This window comes from Protopterus annectens, chromosome 3.part1, assembly GCF_019279795.1.
Source record: "Protopterus annectens isolate FY-2018-M chromosome 3.part1, PAN1.0, whole genome shotgun sequence".
Lineage (NCBI taxonomy): Eukaryota > Metazoa > Chordata > Ceratodontiformes > Protopteridae > Protopterus > Protopterus annectens.
In genome coordinates this window covers 668,834,271-668,857,731 of record NC_056732.1, presented here as the reverse complement: position 1 = coordinate 668,857,731, position 23,461 = coordinate 668,834,271, and the positions used below count along the sequence as shown (strand labels likewise).

Below are 23,461 nucleotides of genomic sequence, written 5' to 3'. Positions count from 1 at the left end.
GTGGATATATAGCCTAGTGTATGTCTGGGTTTTCTTTCCATTTGTTCGCCATTCTATTAATCCAGACATGGAAAGCTTATACAAATTTTATCTGTGACACATGGATTGATTAATAAGCCTGGCTAATAAAACTTCTCTTACCATTAGTATTGCATATTCCCCACACATCAGCTATTGAGCACACCATGTTATCCTGTACTTTGATGACTGTAAAGTGAAAGAGGTTTAAACTCATTTAGTTCAGCTGTGTGACAATTGAGCTCCCTTATATCACTGCCATTGTGCATCTTTTTGCACATCCGCAGTAATTCACTTTGCAGGCATTTTTTTGCTTCTGGTTTTGCGACTATTTAGTATAAGTAGATGGGTGTTGGAAGTAACTATGGATGGATGCAAGGGGCTTCTCCCTGTGCAAAAAAAAAAAAAAAAAAAAAACTTTTTTAGAGGTTTTGTGGAACTGAAGATCTGACCAGTTTGCTTCATCCTAACCAAGCTTCATTCACTTTAAAACCTTAAAAACAATGTGGTGAAACAGCACAATCAGTTCCTTGCTGATAAGAAGTTAGCATACTCAACATACTTTGTTTTCATCCCCCCCATGCCTACTGGCCATCCACAAGATAGGTATCAGGGAGTTTTCTGATGTAAGCCTAGTCCCACTCTCTGGCTGACATGGATCCCCCCCCCCCCCAAATTAAATAAATAAATAAATAAAACAGGAGCCTGCTACTTCATACCTGAAATACATGCCTCCATAATGGCAGTGATAGCCTCAGATGTTCCAGGTATGCGTCCCCAGCCCATACCCTGTGTGGTGGGTGTGGCACCAGTTCTGTGGCACATATCAGCACAGCAGCAGACCAGACCACCCTCCACCTAATATAAGAGATCTGCTTTTGAATGCCTACAATTACCTTGCATCATCATAGCCTAAGTTCAGTATTCAGGCTTCATCTCTCTTCCCTACACATCCAGCACACATAGCATACTGTTAACATAATCACACAGAAAATTAAGTTTAGGATAACTCTGCTTAACTCCTAATGTTAAGAAAATGATCTTCTACATAAAATACAGTGACAAATGCTGAATGTGTAATGGTTCAAGAGGGTTACAGCTGGCACTGGATACAAATAACCTTTCAGGGAATTCCTCCCCATCCTCTGAACCACAGACTTTTCCTCAGGTTCTTCATCTCTTACTTGCTCTAGGTTTTGTAGAAGCAGTGCCTTTAGATTAAAGGAGCAACAGCTTCTAAACCAAAATGTTTCTGTTACCAAAGAAAGGACTTTCATAGAGACCAGGTCTAGATCTTTCTTTTCTCAAACTGTATGTGAATGTACCAAAATTAATTTCTCTGTTGAGTGTCATTGTAACATTATAGCTAAATGATACTTATCATTACATTCCAGTAACCACAGGCTTCAAACAATTTCTCAGATTCTCTGTATGGGTCACATTATCAGTTTTCTGCGTTACCGTTTGGATTATCTACAGCTCCAGGAGTATTTAACTGTAAGTGATAGCTCATTGCAGGCTGCAGGGCATTCACCTCTTTCCTTAGTTAGAGGGGATTCCTTATCTTTGCAGTCTTTTTCCCAGATGTCAGGCATTCTTAACTTGGATTTTGTCTCTTCTAACCAATCTGAGATTCCATGTAAATGTGCAAAAACCCTCAAATCCTCCTTGACTCTGTCACACAGGATTGTGTTTCTGGGATGCCTTCTAGACATTTTTCAGCAAAAGACATTTCGTACACATGAGAAGGTGGATTTGTATCTGGAAACTTTCTTAGTTGTCAACATCTTGAGCCTGTCTAGTTGGTCTCAGACTTCTGCAAGGGAATACTTCAAGATTCTAGGGTTCATGGCTTCCATGATTCTTCTCACCAGATTACACATGACAAAAATTTACTGGTTTAAAAAAAAAAAAAAACTAATGGACTTAACATCTTCATCTTGTGGAATTTCAGATTCCAGTGTTGGGCTTTGTCAAAAAGGAACTGCGGTGGTGGAGACCACAGTTGGCTATAACTTCTGGTCTTCCTTGACTACTCAGATTTCAAGTCAGTCTGTAACAACATACGGCTCATGTTTTGTTTGGGTAGCAGTCTTTGTGTGGTTAAATGTGTAGGCCCTGTAGAACGCTTCATACCGACCAAAGCAAATAAATAAGAAAAGGATGTCTGACATCCATGTCTTGAAATCGCTTCATCATGTTTGATACCCTGGATGTCTTCAGCTAATTACAGACAACATTACAGTGATGTGGTACATAAGCAAGCAGGAGAACACCAGGTCTGTGTGCAGGCTGGCTATGATGGCTTGGGAGGTAACCTTTCAGCATTCTTTAACCCTCCGAGTGTCATACATTCTGTTCAAGAAGAAACGTAGTGGCAGACAGGCTGAGCAGGACCAGGACTGGCCCTCACAAATGGAAATTGAAAAAAAGGATCTTCCAGGAGTTGATCTAGTTTGGGAACACCTCAACTAGATCTATTTACTTTGTTTCTAAACAAACAGCTGAAGAAGTTCTCCACAAGGACTGCTTTCAAGCAAGCCTGGAAAACTGGTGTTTTTTCATTCTGGTGGTCAGGAATATTATTTTATATATTTCCACCCTTTCCACTGATATCCAGGATAATTCCAAAGATTCAGAAGGACTCATCAGAAATCATTGCAATGACTCCCTTTTGGCCCAGCAACATTGTTTTTCCCTGTTATAGAATTGGCCAAGGGCAATTACAAAAGATTCCTCACAGACGACTTACACAAAATAAGTGGAATTTTATATACCACAGTATCAAACAACTTCAACTTACTGTCTGGATGATTCAGTTTTAATTCTGTTTAGACCTCTTTTGCATGAGGACATGCAGTGAGTACTAAAGAAGGCAAAAAAAATGTGCTACTTAAAAGTCTTATATTGGCAAGTGGAAAAGATTTTGTAGCTAATGCTTAACCAATAGCCAGTGTCCCTTATGTACCACTGGTTCTGAAATATTTGTGTGCTTTACTGTCCTGTGGCCTGCCTTATTCCTTTGTCAGGGTACATGTTGTGTCTTTCGGCTTTACCCAGTTAAGGGTCGCCACAGCGGAACTCCGGTCCGCTAATGATTGGCAGCAGATTTTTACGTGCCGAGTTGCCAGCTCTGACGCACAACCTTCAACAAAGGTACGCCCATTCACGCATGTCTCCACACAGAAGACGCTCTAGCTGAGAATCAAACAGGACAACGTCTTACTGTGAGGTGACAACGCTACCGCAGCACCACCACCGCAGTTTTGTCAGGGTACATAGCATGGCTATTTCAGCATGTTTGCTCATAGATCCTCACCTTTCTTCTCTATTGTTTGTGAATCAGTTTCTGAAAGGGGGTGGGGTTTCATCTTAGGCCTCCTAGAAAACAGGTAGATCCTCCCCTCACATCTTAACTTTGTACCGAAAAAGTTAACTATGTCTACCTTTGAACCTGCTCATCCTGAGGATTTAAGGTTAATCTCATGGAAGACTGTGCTCTACATTGTTTTGGCATCTGCAAGAAGAGTATATGAGTGCTAGCTCTTATGGTAGGTGAACTCTATCTTGTCTTTCATAAACGTATGGTCTCATTAAGAACAAATCCCTCATTTATGCACAAAGTTGTTTCAGAATTTACTTTGAATCAAGCCGTAAATCTCCTTGTATTTTATCCATATCCTCAGAACCAGGGAGAAAGGGTTCTGTATACCCTGGACATGCATGGGCAGCTCAGGTATAACCTTCACAGAACCAAGTCCTTTAAAAAAGCTGATCGACTGTATATTTTTATGATGTGATCTTATGAAAGATGGGACAACCTATGCCATAAAAGACTTGTTTCAAGGTGGTTGACCTCCGCTATTGCCTTTTTCTTGTACTTACCACAATAAATCACTTCTAGGCAGCATCAAGGCCTATTCCTCTAGAGCTTTGGCATGCACAGTGGCATATTGGAAAGGGATGGACTGGAGAAGCATTCTAGAGACAACAGCTTGGTCCTCTGTACATACATTTACAGACTGGTGTGCATATTTACAAACTGGATTTCTTTTCCAGATCCAGGACTGACTTTGCTGGAAATCATTCCCCAGGGACTTCTGGACCTTTATCATTCCTCCCGCCAGGTTGTATAGGCTTTGGTAATCAACCCATATAGCCAAAAGGCTACTACAACAATAAAAATAACATAGTTGTGTAAGTTACACGTAACGTAACAATAGATGTTCAGATTCCTCACTCCTGCAGTAGCTGCTATCCCCCTACGTCTGTATATAGTTAGTCTTTGAAATATAAAGTTTATGTTTACTGTTATATCTAGGGTTGCCATCTTTCGATGCAGTTAAAACTGGACTTAGGCCACACCCCTCACACTTCCCATAACCATTCCCATGCCCAGCCCACTTTCCACCCCATTTTTTGATCAGATGAGAGGGAATGCCCTCTTTTTCCATTTGTGATTGCCTTATTTCTGTGGATTTGTTGTGCTATTTGTAAAAAAAAAGAGCATAGTAAATCCACTGATTTAACAAACTCCGATAGTCTGTTTCTTTTTATAAAACAGAATACTGGAATTTGTGCAGTGTTTTCCAGACTACTGGACAATCAGTTTGATTTCTGGATAGTCAAGGGAAAAAAATGGATAGGTGGCAACTCTAGTTATATATTTAAAGGTGCAGGATAATTAAGGTCTTTCTCTCTTTACGGCATGAAAGTGTGAACATTTTCTTCATTCTGATACTGATTTTCCTCCAGCAGTCAAAGTGAAAATGTGGTAGGAGCCACAGCTTTGTAAAGCTGTCTGGTTGTTGTATCCTAGGCAGGGTACAATTCATATAACCAAAAGGCTACTGCAACAGTGAAGAATTCGAACAGCTACTGTTCTGGCAAGTGTATCTTGCAGAACTGTGCTTTCTGTGCCTTATGTCATTAGTTGCCACTAGGATATGATTCAAGCCACTGTAGAGTAAAATATGTATTGGAAAATGAATGAAGGAATGTCAGCATCCTGCCATTCATATTGCATAGTACTGTTTTTTTTTAATCTTTAGTGAAAGCAGACTGGCTTTTCAGCATGTTAACATATATATATATATATATATATATATATATATATATATATATGTATATATATATGGATCCCATTTAATCCAGCAAATTTATGTTTTATCAAAATGCAAATTTGTGACCTGACTTACTCGAAAGTGCATGTTTTTGAAAATGCACTTTTGTTTAAGAACAGAATTAAAAAAAAAAAAAAAAGCAGAAATGAAATAAAAACATGCAGTTTGTATGTTACTTTCATTGTACATCAACATTTAGTGTTGATGTATAACTAAACAATCTATTGCTGAGACTGTGGCACAGTGGGGATAAGGAAATATTCCCTTTGCCTCACTGTAGTGCGATCTCTGAGTGAGAATATTAAAGTAGGGGGCTGTGGGGGGAGCAGCCCCCCACATTGGGGGAGGGGTGCAGGCGGGCTTGCCCCCCTGCATAGTTGTGTTTAGTGTGTGTTTTTTTTTTAGTTTAGGTTTTAGTTTTTTTTTTTAAATGAAAATGCATTTTTGAAAAAAATCCACTTTCGTGTAAGTGAGTTTGCGAATTTACATTTCGATGGAACGTAAATTCTATATATACATATATATATATATATATATATATATATATATATATATATATATATATTTTTTTTTTTTTAATATAGAGTGAATTAATTTTTATAGCAAGGTACTACTTCTGAAAGATTAAATCATTTTCAGGCATGGTCATTTTATATTCTAAATATGTACAGTTACATCTAGAATGCATTTCATTTCACCTGTTTTTTTTTTTTTTCATTTGCACAGGTATACATCCAAAAATAATACAGTATATGCTATTTTCCTGAAGTGGCCAATGAATAGTTCTTTGGAACTTGGAGCTCCAATTACATCACTGAAAACAGAGGTTTGTATATAGACCCATATGTACTATATAACTGCCTGATGCTAACTGTTCCTTATTTTGCTTTGTTGGTGGTTTACAAACTTAGTAGCTGTTACATATACCTTCAAGGCCACAGAGTTGTGATTGTACCTGATCACCTCTTTCATATTAGTTAGTTATGCTTGTCTGTCAGTCTCTTTGTGTTCTAATGGCTGCCACCTATTTTTATCTGCTTACCTTCTCATGCAGCAAGTGTTTCTGGCTCTTTTTCTCCTTTACTGCTTACTAAAGTAGAGATTTCAGTCTGTTAGTTTAAAGGACTATGATGTCCTTCAAGAATGCAACTGCAGTCCTTACATATGGGTTGTCCTACCTCAGGCAGCCCTTAGGTCGGCCGGATTCCAAAGTCTGGGTCCGGCGTCGGCTGATGTCGCCTCGTCCCCGACGTCAGAGCGGCTGGGGTATAAAAGCATCAGCTGACGCCATCTTCCTCAGTCTTTCTTGCCGCGCGGTGCCCGAAGCAGAAGCAGTTCGTAAGTGCCGGTCGGCCAGCTCCTGTGTTTTCAGTAACCGAAGTCATCAAAAAGCTAAGTACCCCATTGGGGAACCTTTTCTTGCCTCAGCCGATGTCAGATAAAACTGTAAAAGTTAATAACTGTTTGTCTTGTGGTAAACAAATACCTCATAAGGACTTCCATTCTTACTGCCTTCCCTGCCTTGGCCCAGACCACGACGTCTCGGCCTGTGCTGCCTGTGCTTGCTTCAATAAGCGCACACTCAGGCACCGGGCAGAATTTGCTGAAGACTTTTTTGGCGAAAAGTACTCCTATATCATGCCGTCGGAACAACCGACAACACATATTTCCAAAAAACGGACGGACCAGGACCAATACCCTCGGCTCGCGACTTCCTCCGACACCACGCCAAAACATACCGCAAGTGCATCGGTCTCTTCTGAGGTGGTAATTCCACCGCTCCAGACCGATGACACCGCTTTACTGTTCTCTTTGGCCCCAGAGCCTACCCCGGTGCCGGTTGTGGATTTTCCTCCAGAAACCGAAGCCCAAGATTTGCCTTAGACCATACCGGTGGACAAAGTTACTCCAGCACGTGGGGCAGCTAGGCCTCCGGTGTCTATGTCCATCAAGGCCTACACACGTGCTAAGGCTGCCAGCCAGGCTAAGTCTCACCCTCCTAAATCTTTTTCTCAGGGTCCCACTTCTGATAAACAGATCATGACTTTAGCTGCAGATCTAATTTCTTTAATCAGAGGCTCCCAGGCTCATCCTGACAGAGGTTCTCAGCCGCCTTCAGACAAAAGGCCTAGGGTTGAGCAGACAGATACCCTTTCCTCAGATGAAGCCTCTGGTGACTCAGACCATTCAGACCCCCAGGAAGAGTCTTTCCAGGCCTACGAGGATTCTGATGCTGAGGAATCTATTCCTTCTGCCTCTCCTCCTGAGGATATTTCTTTTGGTGAAATTCTCCACTCCATGAGAGAGCATTTTCAGTGGCAGGGCCAGGATTTCTCCGACTCCAGGAAAAGGCTTCGTACTTTCCTTAAGTTACCCCAGCACAGGCCTTTAGCTATCCCTCCAGTGTTAGATGTACTGGATGATGTGTACTTAGAATCGAGTGCTTCTCCTGATTCTCTCCCTCCTGCTCCTGTCAAGCCAGACAGATACTACAGGGTTCCTGAGACTCATAAACATCTTTTTAAGGCCCATTCTGTTGACCTAGAAACTATTTCCCAGGGGCCCAAAGGAGTGGCCACTTCCACGGCCAAAAATCCTTTGCCCGCAGACAGGGAATCCAGGTCCCTGGAAAGGTGGGGCAAAAAGGTTTATACCTCAACCACCCTTGCCATGAGAGCCCTTAATTGCCTTTTTCATATGTTTCAGTATCAGGATTTCTTGATGGATGATTTGCAGAAAAAGTTAGCCTCTCCTGAGCCTTTAGATAGAAAGGCCTTGCAGGATTTGGTTCATAATACACAGCAGGTTAGCAATCATTTTCTTCAGTGTGGTTATGATGCATTGGAAGCTTCATGTAGGGCAGCAATGACAGGGGCCGTCATACGTAGACATGCTTGGTTGAAAGAACAGACATTGCCAGATCATGTTAAAGTAAAGCTTCTAGATGCACCTCTGGAAAAACACAAGCTATTTGGTGCTAATGCTCAGGATGTGTTGAAATCAATTGAGGAAAAGGCTAAATCAGTGCAAACAGTCAAAGATTTCCTCCAGGTTCAGCCACCAAGGTTCAGCAGGAATTGGCCTTTGAAGAATTGGTCCTTTCCAGACACTGACAAGTTCCAAAGGGGAAAAAACAGGCGTGCCCGAGGGAGAGGGCAATACCGAGGCTCCTACAGGGGACGCCAATGGCAGCCGACTAATCAGAGAAGTGGCGCAGGGACATCTACTGCTCCACAGGGGCAAACACAATGACTTGACTTTCACACCGCCGACCAAGGCTCAAAGAGAAGCACCTTTAGGCGGAAAATTATCCTTATTTTTAAAAAATTGGCACGTTTTAACAAAGGACAAATGGATTTTGGACATAATAGACCAAGGTTACAGGTTCCACTTCTATACTTTACCAACAAGACAAGGCATGCCAAATCTGCCACAAAATCAAAGGGCAGAGGCATTCATACAAGTTTCAAAGCTGCTACAAATCAAAGCAATAGAAAAAGTCCCTCCTCAGGAACAAGGCCAGGGATTCTACTCAAGACTGTTCCTTGTTCCAAGAAAAGAAAAGCAATGGAGACCTATACTGGACTTGTCCGCTCTAAACACTTTTCTCATTGTGCCAAAATTCAAAATGCTGACTCTACAGCAACTTCTTCCCATGCTGGGCAAGGGGTCTTGGCTGGTTACACTGGACCTCAAGGAGGCATACCTGCATGTCCCAGTCAGACACAATTGCAGAAGATGCCTCAGATTTCTTGCAGGGCCAGAGCATTATCAATTCTCAGCATTGCATTTTGGCTTATCTACTGCGCCCAGAGTATTCACGAAATGCCTGGCATCAGTAGTGGCACACTGCAGACTCCAGGGAATACAAATATACCCTTACCTGGACGACTGCCTTATACAAGCGGACAGCAAGCAAGCCTTGACAAAAAACTTGAATTATATCATTCACTTACTACAGGCTTTGGGATACACAGTCACCATTCAAAAATCAAGACTACTGCCATCCCAACAAATAATTTTTCTAGGAGCGGAGCAAAACTGGACACAAACTTACAAATGGCTTTCCTCACAGAAGAGAAGCAAGAACAATTACCAGATTACTTCAAAAGCCTAGCAAAACTCACCCAGATGACTGCAAGGAAAATCCTGCAGGCCCTGGGTTACATGGCATCTTGCATTCTACTAATTCCACTGGCAAGACTACACATGAGAAAACTACAATGGTACCTAAAAAGTTTATGGTCTCAACACAGCCACAACTTAGAAGCAATTATCCCACTCATCCCATGTCTACAAAAGGAATTTTTGTGGTGGGCACAAGCAAGCCAGCTAAACAAAGGCATGTCTTTCAACAAACCTCAAGCAAGCCAAACCATTACATCAGACGCCTCAGACCATGGATGGGGGGCACACATGGAGGGCAGATGCATTCAAGGGCAATGGGCACCCCGAGAATTGCATCTGCACATCAATCAAAAAGAGATGTTAGCAGTCATTCATGCAATCGAGGCCTTCGGAAAATTTCTTCAACAAGGTCATCTTCTACTAAAGACAGACAACACCACTGTTATGTGGTACATAAACAAACAGGGAGGCACTCATGCTTACCCCCTCTACAGACTAACAATGACTCTTTGGGAAAAGTCCCTGAAACTGAACATACAGTTGCAATCCCAGTTTGTTCCAGGCAAGGACAATGTTCTGGCGGACAGTCTAAGCAGAAACTTTTTGGACCCGCACAAATGGATGTTGCATCCAGACATTTTCTCACAAATAACTCAGGCATGGGGGAGGCCAGACATAGATCTCTTTGCCTCACACCTCAACCATCACCTGAAGAAGTTCTGCTCGAGGACACACCATCCTCAAGCCTGGAGAATGGATGCTCTCTCCTTCAGCTGGAACTCTGTAACAATCTATGCATTCCCACCTCTACCATTAATGACCAAGGTGTTACTGAAGATCAAAGCAGAACAACAGAAAGGCATTTTGATAGCTCCAGATTGGCCAAGACAGCACTGGTATCCATTACTAAGGAGCATAACTTGCACCAAGCCGTGGCCCCTGCCTCAATGGCCTCTGCTTTTGACTCAGCACAATTACAGGACGGTTCATCCCAACCTGCAAACTCTGCAGCTGGCAGCTTGGAAGGTTCCATGACTTCTCCTCATATCTCTCTTTCCAAGGAAGTTCAACTGATCTTACTGGAAGCACACAGACCTTCCACCAGAAAAACTTATTCAGCCAAATGGAAGAGATTCAACATCTGGAATGCCAACAAGGGCCAAATGGAAGAGATTCAACATCTGGAATGCCAACAAGGGCCAGGATGCATCAGTGATGAGCATCCCACAGATACTAGAATACTTGGCAGAAATGCTACATAATGGACTTTATTATTCTTCCATAAAGATACACGCTTCAGCAATTTCAGCAAATTACAATAGTGATCCACCTGTGTTTTCACATCCTTTGCTAAGACAGTTTCTAAGAGGGATAAAGAATATCAAACCTCCCAGAAAACCACCAGTGCCTGCATGGGACCTCAACTTCGTGTTGGAAAAATTAACTCTTCCTCCTTTTGAGCCAGCAGCATCTTCAGAATTGCAATTCCTCTCCTGGAAAACAGTTTTCCTGCTGGCAATTACCTCAGCAAGAAGAGTTTCCGAGATACAGGCCCTCATGGCAGTACCTCCATTTCTCATTTTTCATCAGGACAGAGTTTCTTTAAGAACCAATCCTTCATTCATGCCAAAAGTGATATCCAGGGTGTCTCTAAATCAAACAATTCACCTGCCTACCTTCTCCTCCAATCCTCAAAATAAAGGAGAAAAGCTGCTGCACACTTTGGACATACACAGACAACTGCGCTACTACTTGGACAGAACAAAGGCCAACAGAAAGTCTGACCAGCTATTTGTAGCTTACGCTGCTGGAGTGCAAGGAAAGGCTATTTCCAAACAAACAATTTCAAAATGGATTGGACACTGCATCAGATTCTGTTATTCTTTCCATGGAAAAGGTGTGCCAGCCAATATCAGGCCACACTCCACCAGAGCTATAGCCACCTCCACAGCCTTTCTAAGAGGGGTGGCTACAAAGGACATTCTAGAAGCTGCTACATGGAGCTCCGTGCATACATTTTCCAAACACTACAACCTGCCTTTATATTCCAGATCCTGAGCAGGCTTTGCTTCCGCAGTCCTGCAGGGCATTTTAGCTACACCATCTTTATCTTAGAGCCTACCACCCCCAGCATGACTATGGTAATCAACCCATATGTAAGGACTGCAGTTGCATTCTTGAAGGACATAGTACAGTTGTGTACCTACCATAAATGTAGATGTCCGATAGATATGCAACTGCAGTCAGGTTTTCCCTCCCTCCTACCCCTCTGTATCTTCTCCTTTTGGGTCCACTCCCCCTTATACAACTTAGCTGGGGATATCTGTTATGGTGTATCTGTTTATTACTGTTGTGCATGTCTGGAATTTTTTATCCAGTTTCTAAATTTAGCCTTCCTTGGAGGGCACCTGGCATCTGGGGCAAGAAACACTGAGGAAGATGGCATCGGTTGATGCTTTTATACCCCAGCCGCTCTGACGTCGGGGAGGAGGCGACATCAGCTGACGCCGGACCCAGACTTTGGAATCCGGCCGACCGAAGGGCTGCCTGAGGCAGGACAACCCATATGTAAGGACTGCAGTTGCATATCTATCGGACATCTACATTTATGGTAGGTACAAAACTGTACTTTCTGCCTGCTCCACTGCACAGGCATGTAGGTAATGTGAACTGTGTTCTTCACTTTCTTTCCTTGCTTGACAAATTTGCTGCTGTCTTGTATTTTTTATGTAATTCATTTTGCTGTGGTTGTTGTCTCACCACTCTTGGCTCTATACTCTAAGCACCTTGTAATTTAAGCTTTTATTTGTTATGGTATAATCATTGCAGTTATGTTTTTTAAGTAATATGTGTACATGACATATTTGTTGTTTGTTGTAAAGTTGAATTCTGACGCATAATTGATCATTTTACTGAAGTTTTATAAACTCTAGGTTGTGTATTTTTAGGAGCTTGTATTAAGTAAGTGTTACGGGGGCAATGCCCCCTTCATGAGTGTTTGGGGAGTTTGTCCTCCATTTTTAAATGTTGTTGTCCAGCTTTGATTAAAAAAGTAAATAGTCTACCAATACTGTAAGATTCCACAACCTACGCCACACCTTATGGTACTTTTCTCCCAGGTCACCAACTTAAAAAGGACCATTCATAGCTTTTTAAAATACCTTTGATTTTTATGCATAGAATATTGTACCAACATAACATTAATAATGTATTGCTGTTTGAGTCATAAGTGTACACAAAAATATGTTAAGGGCATCAGTGCAAATTTCCCTGGCAGTTATTAAAATATAATTTTGCTTAATAAACAATGTAAAACGAAATGCACATAAAATAAATCAAAATGTTAATGAAAATTGGTAGCTTCCAGATATTGTTTAAAATTGACTTTGTTCTGCTTAAGAGAGGGGTTTGTTAATACTTTTAAACTTCTAGTCTTTTAAATTCTCCTGGTGTTTGCACATGTGGCAAGTGTCTTTTTTGTGATGTCTGGTCATCCTAAAATTAGGAAAATTATGTAAGATCCTGAACTAGTTTCCTCCGGTGAGCATACCCAAAAATAACTAAAGGGGGTGTTACTTTGAAAAGACCGCCTTCGGGAAGACATTCAGCATTTTCACTATAGCCCAAAATTTAATTGTTTATTTTCCTGAAGAGACTGCATTCAGTACTGTCATCTTAGCAAATGTTTTGATTTTGGACACAGTTCTGCTTATTCAAGTACGTTTGATAACTCAAGCATTAAAAGGCACTTTAAAACATTAATTTAACCATTTAATTTTCTTTAAAAAAGACTCATAATAGCAGTAAAACATCCTCACTCCCTTTTTTAATTTGGAGGGAAATGAAGTGTACTGTGCTGTAAAAGGTTCACTTGGGTGATGTAAGGAAGAGGAGGACTCTGCTCCTGTTGAAGATTTAATGTATGCATAATGTAGGGGATCATGATCAGGTCTCCAGTAATAACAAGTATATTATGAGTTCAAGACTTGGATGCCAGGAGCTTCACCTCGAGATCAAATCCTGGCATCCATGTCAAGAATGCAATACTACCATAAGATTGGAGATATGATCATCATTCTTTGTAGTGCATGGAGATTTATCTGCTGTGTATACTACTAGTTAAATAAAAGCAAGATAATAAAAACGCAATGTGTTCTGCTGGCTTTGAAGGCTGGTAAAGCAATGGGGAAGTGTCTGACATCCTTATGTATTACCTGTGTAAGGGAAGCAGTTTAATTCAAAATATTGGCTGTAATGTAGCAGTCAGCAGGCAGAAACAGGAATTGAAACAAAGCCATTTCATGTCCTGCTGCTGCTATTTACTGGCTGGTACTGTTAACTTTGAGTCATTTGCTATGCTGACATTATGTAGGGGATGCTTAACAACTGTTAAGCATCCTTCTATTCGTCCTTAAGTGCTGAACCAGGATGTAACTTAATCGTTGTTAGAGTATAATCATGATACTCCATGCATACAATGCAGTTAATGCCTAAATTTCTTCATTCAAGTATTTTGCTATTACCTGAAGAAAGAAGGTTACTTTATAATTTGGTTAACTCTTTTTGCACTGTTTTTGTGTTTTGTCTTCCCGCTCCATGTTAGCTGTAAACACTTTTAACTCATTCACTAGAGTACCAGTAGTGAAATATCACATCACTATTATCCTATTTATATCCTTGCATTCCCAAGCAATTTTTTTTAAATCAGGTTAAAACAAAAGCCAAACAAGTACAGGAAATGCTATTAAAAAGTTCTCAGTAAAAACTTACTCTTTACAGTGATAAAGAGTCAATATATTCAAGCACTTTACATTAAAAACATGCAATATAGACATATGGTATCAGCAGCTCTTTTATTCAGACAACTTTAGCTTTCATTTGATGGCTAGAAATTACTTTTTGGGTGCTTGTTTTTAAGATTTTTACAGAAATATGAAAAGGATGTCCCTATACATTCCTGGTAAACAACATTTAATATCCATCAAGCTATGCAGCTGTCAATGCAAGTGTCAGTTTCTTCAGCATCATGTAAGATTTCCGCTAAGAACTTGCAATAACTGGTAAACTACTTGGGTTTGTTATTAATGAAAACAAGGAAAACACAGAAGTACTGCATGTTTTTATAAAGCTAAACAAACAAATAGCAATATATTCAGAGCAGTGCATCATACACTGACAGTAGCCGTGTATTTTTCTCTCTCTCATCATGACATTTCACACTCTGCCCCTCAATAACATACATCTCACTCATTTTTAAAAACATTAATGCAAGTATGAAGATATGCATATGTGACGGCTGTGAATTTACGCCTTACAGACTACCTGTTCACATGGTGTATGCTCGTAAGTATTTTTTTTTTTTCATTAAGGATCCCACTTCCAGTTAACGTTGTGACACCTTAAGGAGGTATGGATGTTAAGTGGAAGTACGCAGGAAGGCAATGTAGGTGTGAATGAGTTAAAGAAGTCAGTATGTCGAGAGCAAGATGCTGTTCCCCATAATTTTAACATTTTATAAAACAAGTTTCCTCTGAATGTGGTCATTAGGTCAAATTATTCTCTGATTTAAACAGACGGTGATGGCTCTACGTAAACTCAGCAAAGAAATTACTTTTTGATATTGCTGTATCACAGATTAAGGAAGCCAAAACTGTTGATATATTGAGGAATAAAATCACTTCTTATGGCGTGATAGATCTTAATACATTGAGTCATTTTTCATGGCTTTTTGCCAAAGTAGTACTATTCATTGGGCTTCTTGTATGCATGATTTGTCATTTTGGTTAGATGTTAAGAGTTTTTAGTATTAGGAACACTGCTGCTAAACTCATTTGTATATGTGCTTGCCATTCTGTTTTACTACTCATTCAGGCCTTCGTTCTAAGTTGTGCTGATTGGAGTATAACTTACAGAGGCATTATAATAACCGAGATTATGAAGCCTGTTGCGTTGGCTGTTCTTTTTGGTGAACAGTCATTTGTTATCATTCATACTTTGTTAGCCAGATTAGTTTCGTGGGTTAACACTGTGTTCTGTTAATGGATTTTGTCTTGTAGTCTGGGGTTTGATCCCTTTAGGTGGCACTTCCAAATTGTATGACTTTCAGCCAGATTTAAGTTTCATATGATGGTGCTGTACCCTGGCTAGCAAACAATAAACTAATTAAAAGCTATTTAACCAGGCAGTACTCCAAGGTCCCCCATGGAAAGAAACAGTTGTGTCCAGTAGGCTTAAGTACTTAATAAATAAATTAATAATATCCAGAGAGTGGATATGAAACTATGGAGCTGTTGTCTAATCTCCTTAGTGTATTCTGCTATAGCTAGAGGTGGTGGTGGTAGGAGACTGCCTGTTTCATTAACAGGCCTCTGCACTGTGCTTATTTTTTGATTTCATTGCAGTGGAGCAGGTTTTTTGTGAGTGGCAGCTGGATGGTCCTAGAAACGGAGCATAAATTAGTTTCATACTGTCAGCCTCAGACAGGAAGTTTCCAGGAAAAACAAGCACCTTGCTTCCTCTGTTGTCTTGGAGTGGGATCCATTCTCTTCTCATCTAGCAGTACTGTTCCTTTTATAATGCAAGCGTTAGCAGTAAGGAGAGTCAGGTTCTCTCTGAACATGTGAAATAGGTTCCCAGGGATTTTTAGCTGGAATGAGTTCTGGAAAGGAGTTTGCAAAATAGAGTTGTTGGCCAAATCAGGTCCACAACTTATTATGGCAGCATCCTTAACTTTTCTTTCTGTGCAAGGATGATTTCTAAAAAAGATGTTAAAAATGTCGATAGCCTTTGAAGCTAACAATTGCTTATCCCAGATTCTTCCATGTATCCAGAAAATAAGGTTATTTGAGACTAACCGTGGATTTCACCAGCCTCAACCAGTATTTCAAGATGAAGACGTTCATAATGGTGACTTTCAAACCTTCTATTCCCTTGCTTCCCAAAGGAGGCTGGATCGTGACCTTTGATTTGAAAGATGCTTATTGGTATGTTTTGAATTTCAAGTTCTCTGTTTTCTCAGATTTCAACTGAGACAACAGACATTCCACCTTTTAGTTCTTCCCTCTGTTCTACCAGGTGATTTCATCATACTGAGCTCTGTTGCAGTAGCCTTATCTATATATGGGTTATATCCAGTGATGGGAGTAATATATTACAATTTCTAGTAACTAGTAATGTAACTAGTTACTTTTTCAAAATAGTAACTAGTAATAGTAATATATTACTTTTTTTAGTAACTAGTAACTTAAATGTGAGTTACTTTTGAGGTACTTTTGCTTAAACCAGTGGTTCTCAACGTGGATATATAGCCTCCTAAAGAGTGATGTAAAACTTTTGGGTTCCCTATATACTGTGGATAGTAATCAGATGTTAAGAGGTAATAGACACTTTGAAGTGGCAATCTGGATAAAAAATTACAACATAATGTCGGCACAGCACATAGCATTCATAATAGATCATTAGAATTAGTCTGGAGCAAAATTTACTTAATTTTTAGCACTGCAAGGAGGTGAAATCTAATTATGACCAGACTCCAACCCTGCCCTGGTACTGTGAGACTCTCACCCACTAAAACATCCCCTAACACTGGGACAATTCTAGCCTGTTGGAAAGCATATCCTTACCTTGCAGTATAATAAATATCATCAGTTCTTCATGCACCATCAATCAGAATCAAACTCCTCACTCTTCAGTTGAGCACTCGATGCTCCAACCCACTGCACCAAGCTGGACTCTACAAGTGGATCTATGATCAACCAACTTTTGTCTTGACAATATTATGTTATGTTCTATTTAAAATTATTTTCAGGTTTTGATATTTAGTTGCTGAAAATAGACAAAATGTGATAGGTTTTTATAGGTCTTGTGCTGCTGGATGGTTTAGTTTAATTATCTGTGGCTCTCTAGCTATAAAGACTAGTCATCATCTTCTCCTTTTGGCTGTGCCCGTTAAGTATCACCATGGTGGATCATCAGTCTGCAGAACAAGTGGCAGTGGAGTTTTACATTATTGAGTTGCCAGCCCAGTGCTCAACCTTCTTCAGAAGGCACACACATGCACACACTCACACCTAAAGCCAATTAAGAATGTCTAATCCACCTGCAGCATGTCTTGGGAATGTGGGAGGAAACCAGAACACCCTGAGGAAACCCACTTAAACACGGAGTGTGGATAATAGTGTTTGCGTTGTACTTTTAAAGCCACTGTAGTTCATAGGCACATGCATAAAAAGTACTGAGCACATGCAAGCAGAGCGCCATTTTGTGTAAGCAGCTGGAGTGAAAGCATGTATGCGTGTAGCAGTCAGTCAGTTAGCTAGTTTAAGTTTTATGTTCCAGTCATCCATCCTCATGTGTTTGTGTGTAATAAATATCTTAAATGAACATCCAAGCCTTGTCATCTTATTTGAATACACAAGATGAGTGACATGTTGTCAGAATGGGATCAGAAGTCAGAACTTCTTAAAACCATAAGGCGCACAGTCAGAAACGAAGGAATATACAAGAGTGGCTCAAACGACTCGCTAATGACTCGTAAACAGGTCAGGAAATATTTCCAGGTTTTAAACTCATTTAAATGATTTTTCCCTCAATGAATATAAAGCAAAGCATTCCAAACCGATTACTGAACAAACAAAATGTTCAAAATTGCGACATATTGAAAAAAGTACTTGAAATAATTAAGAAAACATTTGAAACAATATTAGAATCATATAAAATGTTCACAAAAGAGAAAACAACTGTATTTTTTTCGCAGTGTACTACATTTTCACATTAACTAAAGCTATTCAAAGTAAAAGTGTGCAAAGTCTGTGGGAATTTGTAAACTTTGAAATGCTATTCATCATTATTTTCCACTGTGTATACAACTTTAATGCACTCGTATTCATGTGCGGTAAGCATGTATTCCTCACAACTAAGGTACTATGTGAGTAAATCTGAATATGAGAATTGATAAACTACACGTATGTAAAAGTAACTCAACAGTAACTATTTACTTTAGGTAGCAACTAGTAGTAGTAATATATTACTTTTTTTGGAAAAGTAATACGTAATAGTAGCATATTACTTTCACTTAAAAGTAACTAGTAATAGTAACTTATTACTTTTATAAGTAACTAGCACAACACTGGTTATATCCTGCTAAGGTTATAACAGCCGACCAGCTTCCAAAGCTTCAAGACACTTTCCACGCAGCCAAACTGTCTGGTAGCTCAAGCTGAGCTGACTATAGACATGTTTGGGCGCCAAGCCCTTCAGAACTTTACTGCCTCCATAGAGTATGCTTCTCTCAGGCTTTCAAGAATTGACAGTGTGCTTGTGTTGTTCCTTTGCTATGCAGGTAAGTTCTCTTTGGCAGAAAAATTCACCATTCAGTATTTTTGTTTTATTATTAACACTTAAAGGACTGTCATAAGACTATACTATACTTTTAAATAGGAGCTCTCTTTTTTCCTATAAGTCTAAAAATTGTTTAAAGTAGCTAAAAACTATTCTTCTGTAGCAAAGTTGTGTTTATTTTACTTTGTGGAAGTAAAAACCAGCAGGATGTCCATGACAGTAAACTCCACTTTTAATAAAAACAAATATAAGAGGACAAGCGCTTTCACGTACTACTACGCTTCTTCAGATCTGAAGAAGCATAGTAGTATGCGAAAGCGCTTGTCCTCATATTTGTTTTTAATTAAAAGTGGAGTTTACTGTCATGGTTGTCCTGCTGGTTTTGACTTCCATATTGGTATTTTGCTTCTCTGGTTTGGACTTTTGGTATACGCTGGTGCTGGTTTCTCTACTTATTTTACTTTATAGGGCTGGAAAAGTGTTTTTACGTGTTTTTTACTGTATTGTGAAAAAATGATGTTTAAATACTTTTAGGTCTTAATGACATTTGCTACTTGTTTTCCCCAAGAAAAGAGGCATCATTTTCAGTTTGACCATGGAACAATCTCTGGGTCCCATAGTCAGTCCTTCTTCCAGACGCAAAAAGAAAAAGTTAAGCAAACAGCCTTTGCTGTCAAAACAGACTAGCAATTTGACTCATCCACAGGTGGGTAACTCTGCTGTGGCTGTTAATTGTACCTCAGACCATTCATCTTTTACTCCATATACCTCTGATGTAACACCTACAGCCACTATGGACTGGGGGTTAACCATGTCCTCTGCAGCTGTTGGGGTCCTCTCAGTGGGCAGGAGAGAGCCACACTTGTCACTCATGGGAGAGAGAACATGGAAGGCTTCCCTCTTTTGTCAGAATATTGTGCCCATCCCTGGAGAAGCTGCTGCCATTAATAACACTGTTGGTCCCATTTTTTCCGTCAAAAGGGAACAGGAAACTAGGAGTAGTTTGCTGTGTCTGGCTCAGGGTTTATTTCAAGCTAGTAATCCTTTATATACAGTAGTTTCTGGTACAGAAAGAGAGACCCCTCCTTTCCTGAACAGATTCAAGATTCTAAATCTGGACAGGAGGATGAAGAGACAGATGCAGGAGTTTATCATCAGATTTCTGACTCAGACTCAGAGGAGAGCTCAGTTTCTGACTTTACCTTTTGGGAGTTCTCTTTCTTTGAGACTATTTCTAGAATGTGCCAGTGTTTTGAGTTGGAGAACACTGAGGTTTCTTAGTCACTCAGAAAATACTATGAGCTGTTACAGAAGGAATTCCAGGAACTTAAACCCATTACTCCAGGTCTGTCAGCATTGGAAGATGGGCGTGTTACTGACTGCAATTTTCCTGACAGTCAGACAGATGTCCCTAAAAAGGCAGATTGGATGTATACATTTCCTAAGTCTAATAAGTTTTTATACATTTTCCTGTACCCTTTCCAGCAGTTATAGCTGTAGTTAATCCCTCTGCTGCTAAACACTTAGTTAATTGCAACCTACTCTTTTTGACAAGGCTAGGAATATTATTGATAACTTTGGGAGGGAAAGTGTATGCTTCTGAAACTTTGAGTTTCAGAATTTTGAACTGTCAGAATCTTAAGTTAAGGTCTGTTCTGACTAATTGTGAGAATATGATGCATGTTTTATGTCTAGTTTCTTCTTTTGAGGAAACATCTGGTTTAAATAATTTAATTTTTTCCATTGTTCAAGTCACTACTCATTATATACAGTTTGTGTATGACTGTTGATACTTCTTCCAGGACTACGGCCACTGGTACTGTTTTGGGGCGGTTTGCATGGCTACATTCTCAGAACCTCATAGATGATGATGAAAATGAGACTTTAAATTCTTTGGATAGAGGTATAATTTTTGGCCCCTCACTGCAGAGGTGATCAAAACATTTGCTGAAAGATGCAAGCTGGTAAAAGGAATCTCTTAAGATTTTTCTGCCTTAGTTTTTTCCCAAGTTTTCCAAAGAATTCTCTAACTCATCGTCTAATTTTGGTGAGAAATAAAATAACCAATCTGAACAAAATACATATAAACAGGGATTTAAAAAGAAATGGCAAGAGAGTTCCAAAAAGAATTCTAAAATCTCCTAAAACCAAGGACAGTCCAGTAAGTCAGAATGACTGTTAAGAGTCTGTATTTCCCCCTCCCACCCTGGCAGACCCCTATTTTGTTTTTTCAGAAAGTTTGAATCTCCACTTTTGTCTTTGGCAACAAATAGTTTGAAATCCGAAGATCATTCATCAAGACTATAGATGGCAGTGGGAGGAAATTCCTCCTTTCCATTGGGTAATTCCTCATCCTCCAGACCAGACACTTTTGTTTCAACCTGTCCTTCATCACATGCTGTCTCAGGGAATAATAGAACCAATTCCCCTTCCCAGGTGGGAAAGATTTTATTCAAGGACATTTTTAGTCCCAAAGAAAGAAAACGCTTTTGAGACCAGTTCTGGATCTTTCTGTCCTAAACCTGCTTGTGATGGTGCCCAAATTCAAAATGATGTAACTTCACAACCTGTTGCCTATTCTTCCTCATTCAACTTTTCTTGTAACATTGCATTTAAAAGAAAAAAACTCCAAACTTGTAAAATTCGTGTTCAAGTAAATCCAAAGACCAAAAAGCAACCAAATCGATTTTTTAACGCTTTCATTCACTTGTTTATTGCGTGAACTTCCTCAGAAAAACAGTTCCACTCAATCACTCTTCCTTTTATATCAAAATAACAGGAAATGACATCAAACACACATCAAATTTGTATATATAAAATGCCTATTGTAAAATATAGACTATTAAATTATTGTAAATAAAATAAACTATACATAACTATTTGTTCAATAAAAAACATTTCAAATTTATAGACTCGTTGAGTCCTGGATATCTATCATCCCCTAAAAATAACTGCCATAACGTTTCTTTACATTCCAATACATTATTTAAATCACCCCCAAAAACAACTTCATTAACCTTCTCAACTACAGAAAACTCAAATTTCTTGAAATTATTGCAAATGAGAGGATGCTTGGCCAAAGAATTATTTTTATCTTTATTTTTAATGGCCAAAGTATGTTCGTAAATTCTACGTTTTAGTGTCCTAATAGTTTTTCCAATATAATAATGGTCACATGATGCACAACAGGCTATGTAGACAATATATTCTTTATTACAATTATAATAATCTTTAGCCCATATAGTATAGTTGATATGTTTTAAAGTAACAAACGAACTGTTACTAATATACCTACACTGCTTGCAATTTTTACAAGCATAAGTTCCTTTTATTGTACTGACTACTCTAGTTGTCATATTGGTTTTCCTGTTGTCAGACTCTACCATGGATTTTATATTTAACATCTTCTTATAAGTAAATTGTGGTCTTATACCTATTTTAGCTGTCAGTTCTTTATTACCTAACAATACCTTCCAATTGTTAACTATTATTTCTTTTATACACCACATTTCATTTACAATGTGCAAAGGGAATGCTATGTTATAATCTTTCTGTTCTGAAACATTCTTTTTCAAGACTGGACTCACTAATATATCTCCAGACTTTAAAATAGGCTTAGCTACACCTTGCCTCAATGCTGAAACTTCTTGTTCTATTTTTTTCAACCAATTCACTTCATATCCTCGCTGTAAAAACAATGACTTAAGAAATGCTGTCTCTTTGGTGAATGTTTCATCATCTGTAGTTAATCTGCTTAATCTAATAACTTGTCCTTTAATAACACCCTTTTTTTTTGGATTATATATTGAATCCGATAGTACAGAAATCACGTTTTTACTTAAGAGATTCATGGCATTTGTTGGAAAATTTGAGGAGTGTCAATGGAGCATTGGGATCTATGAAGTTTGGGACCTTAGATGTAAAGTCCGTGTACACTTCCATAAATTCTGAACAAGGTGTAGAATTTATGAGGGAGTACTTAACTAACAATACAGAATTTGTGAGTACTAAAGTTAATACCATTTGTAGTTTAATGGAGCTGGTATTGAATAACAACTTTTTTAGATTTAACAAAAACATATACCAGCAAATCTCAGGTGTGGCCATGGGCGCAAGGGTGGCGCCATCTTTTGCTAATATAGTAATGGCCAACTGGGAATTTAAATTTTTAACACAACATTCTAATTTTTCTAAAGTACAGGCTTACTACAGATTCATTGATGACCTGTTTTTTTTGTGGACAGGTACACATGAAGAATTCTTAGAGTTAGTGAAGGATTTAAATAAAACAACCAATTTTTTGGAATTTAAAATTAGTGGCTTTGGTGAAAGTATTTCCTTTCTAGATGTATATTTAAGTATTGATAAAGAAAATAATACATTTATCAGCAACGTTTACAGGAAAGAAGTGTTTGCTAATCAGTATCTACATAGGGACAGTTTACACCCTGAACACATGAAAAAGGGTGTTATTAAAGGACAAGTTATTAGATTAAGCAGATTAACTACAGATGATGAAACGTTCACCAAGGAGACAGCCTTTCTTAGGTCATTGTTTTTACAGCGAGGATATGATGTGAATTGGTTGGAAAAAATAGAACAAGAAGTTTCACCATTGAGGCAAGGTGTAGCTAAGCCTATTTTAAAGTCTGGAGATATATTAGTGAGTCCAGTTTTGAAAAAGAATGTTTCAGTTCAGAAAGATTATAACATAGCATTCCCTTTGCACATTGTAAATGAAATGTGGTGTATAAAAGAAATAATAGTTAAAAATTGGAAGGTATTGTTAGGTAATAAAGAACTGACAGCTAAAATAGGTATAAGACCACAATTTACTTATAAGAAGATGTTAA

General features: G+C 39.1%; 1 protein-coding gene across 1 annotated transcript in view; it reads left to right on the top strand.

Moving 5' to 3' along the window:
• LOC122798247 (tissue alpha-L-fucosidase-like) overlaps positions 1–23,461 on the top strand; it is a 348,960-nt gene that overhangs the window by 304,362 nt on the left and 21,137 nt on the right. The window contains exon 7 of the mRNA XM_044067037.1: positions 5,868–5,967. Coding sequence (XP_043922972.1) covers positions 5,868–5,967 — 100 coding nt within the window. The remainder of the gene's footprint in view (positions 1–5,867; positions 5,968–23,461) is intronic.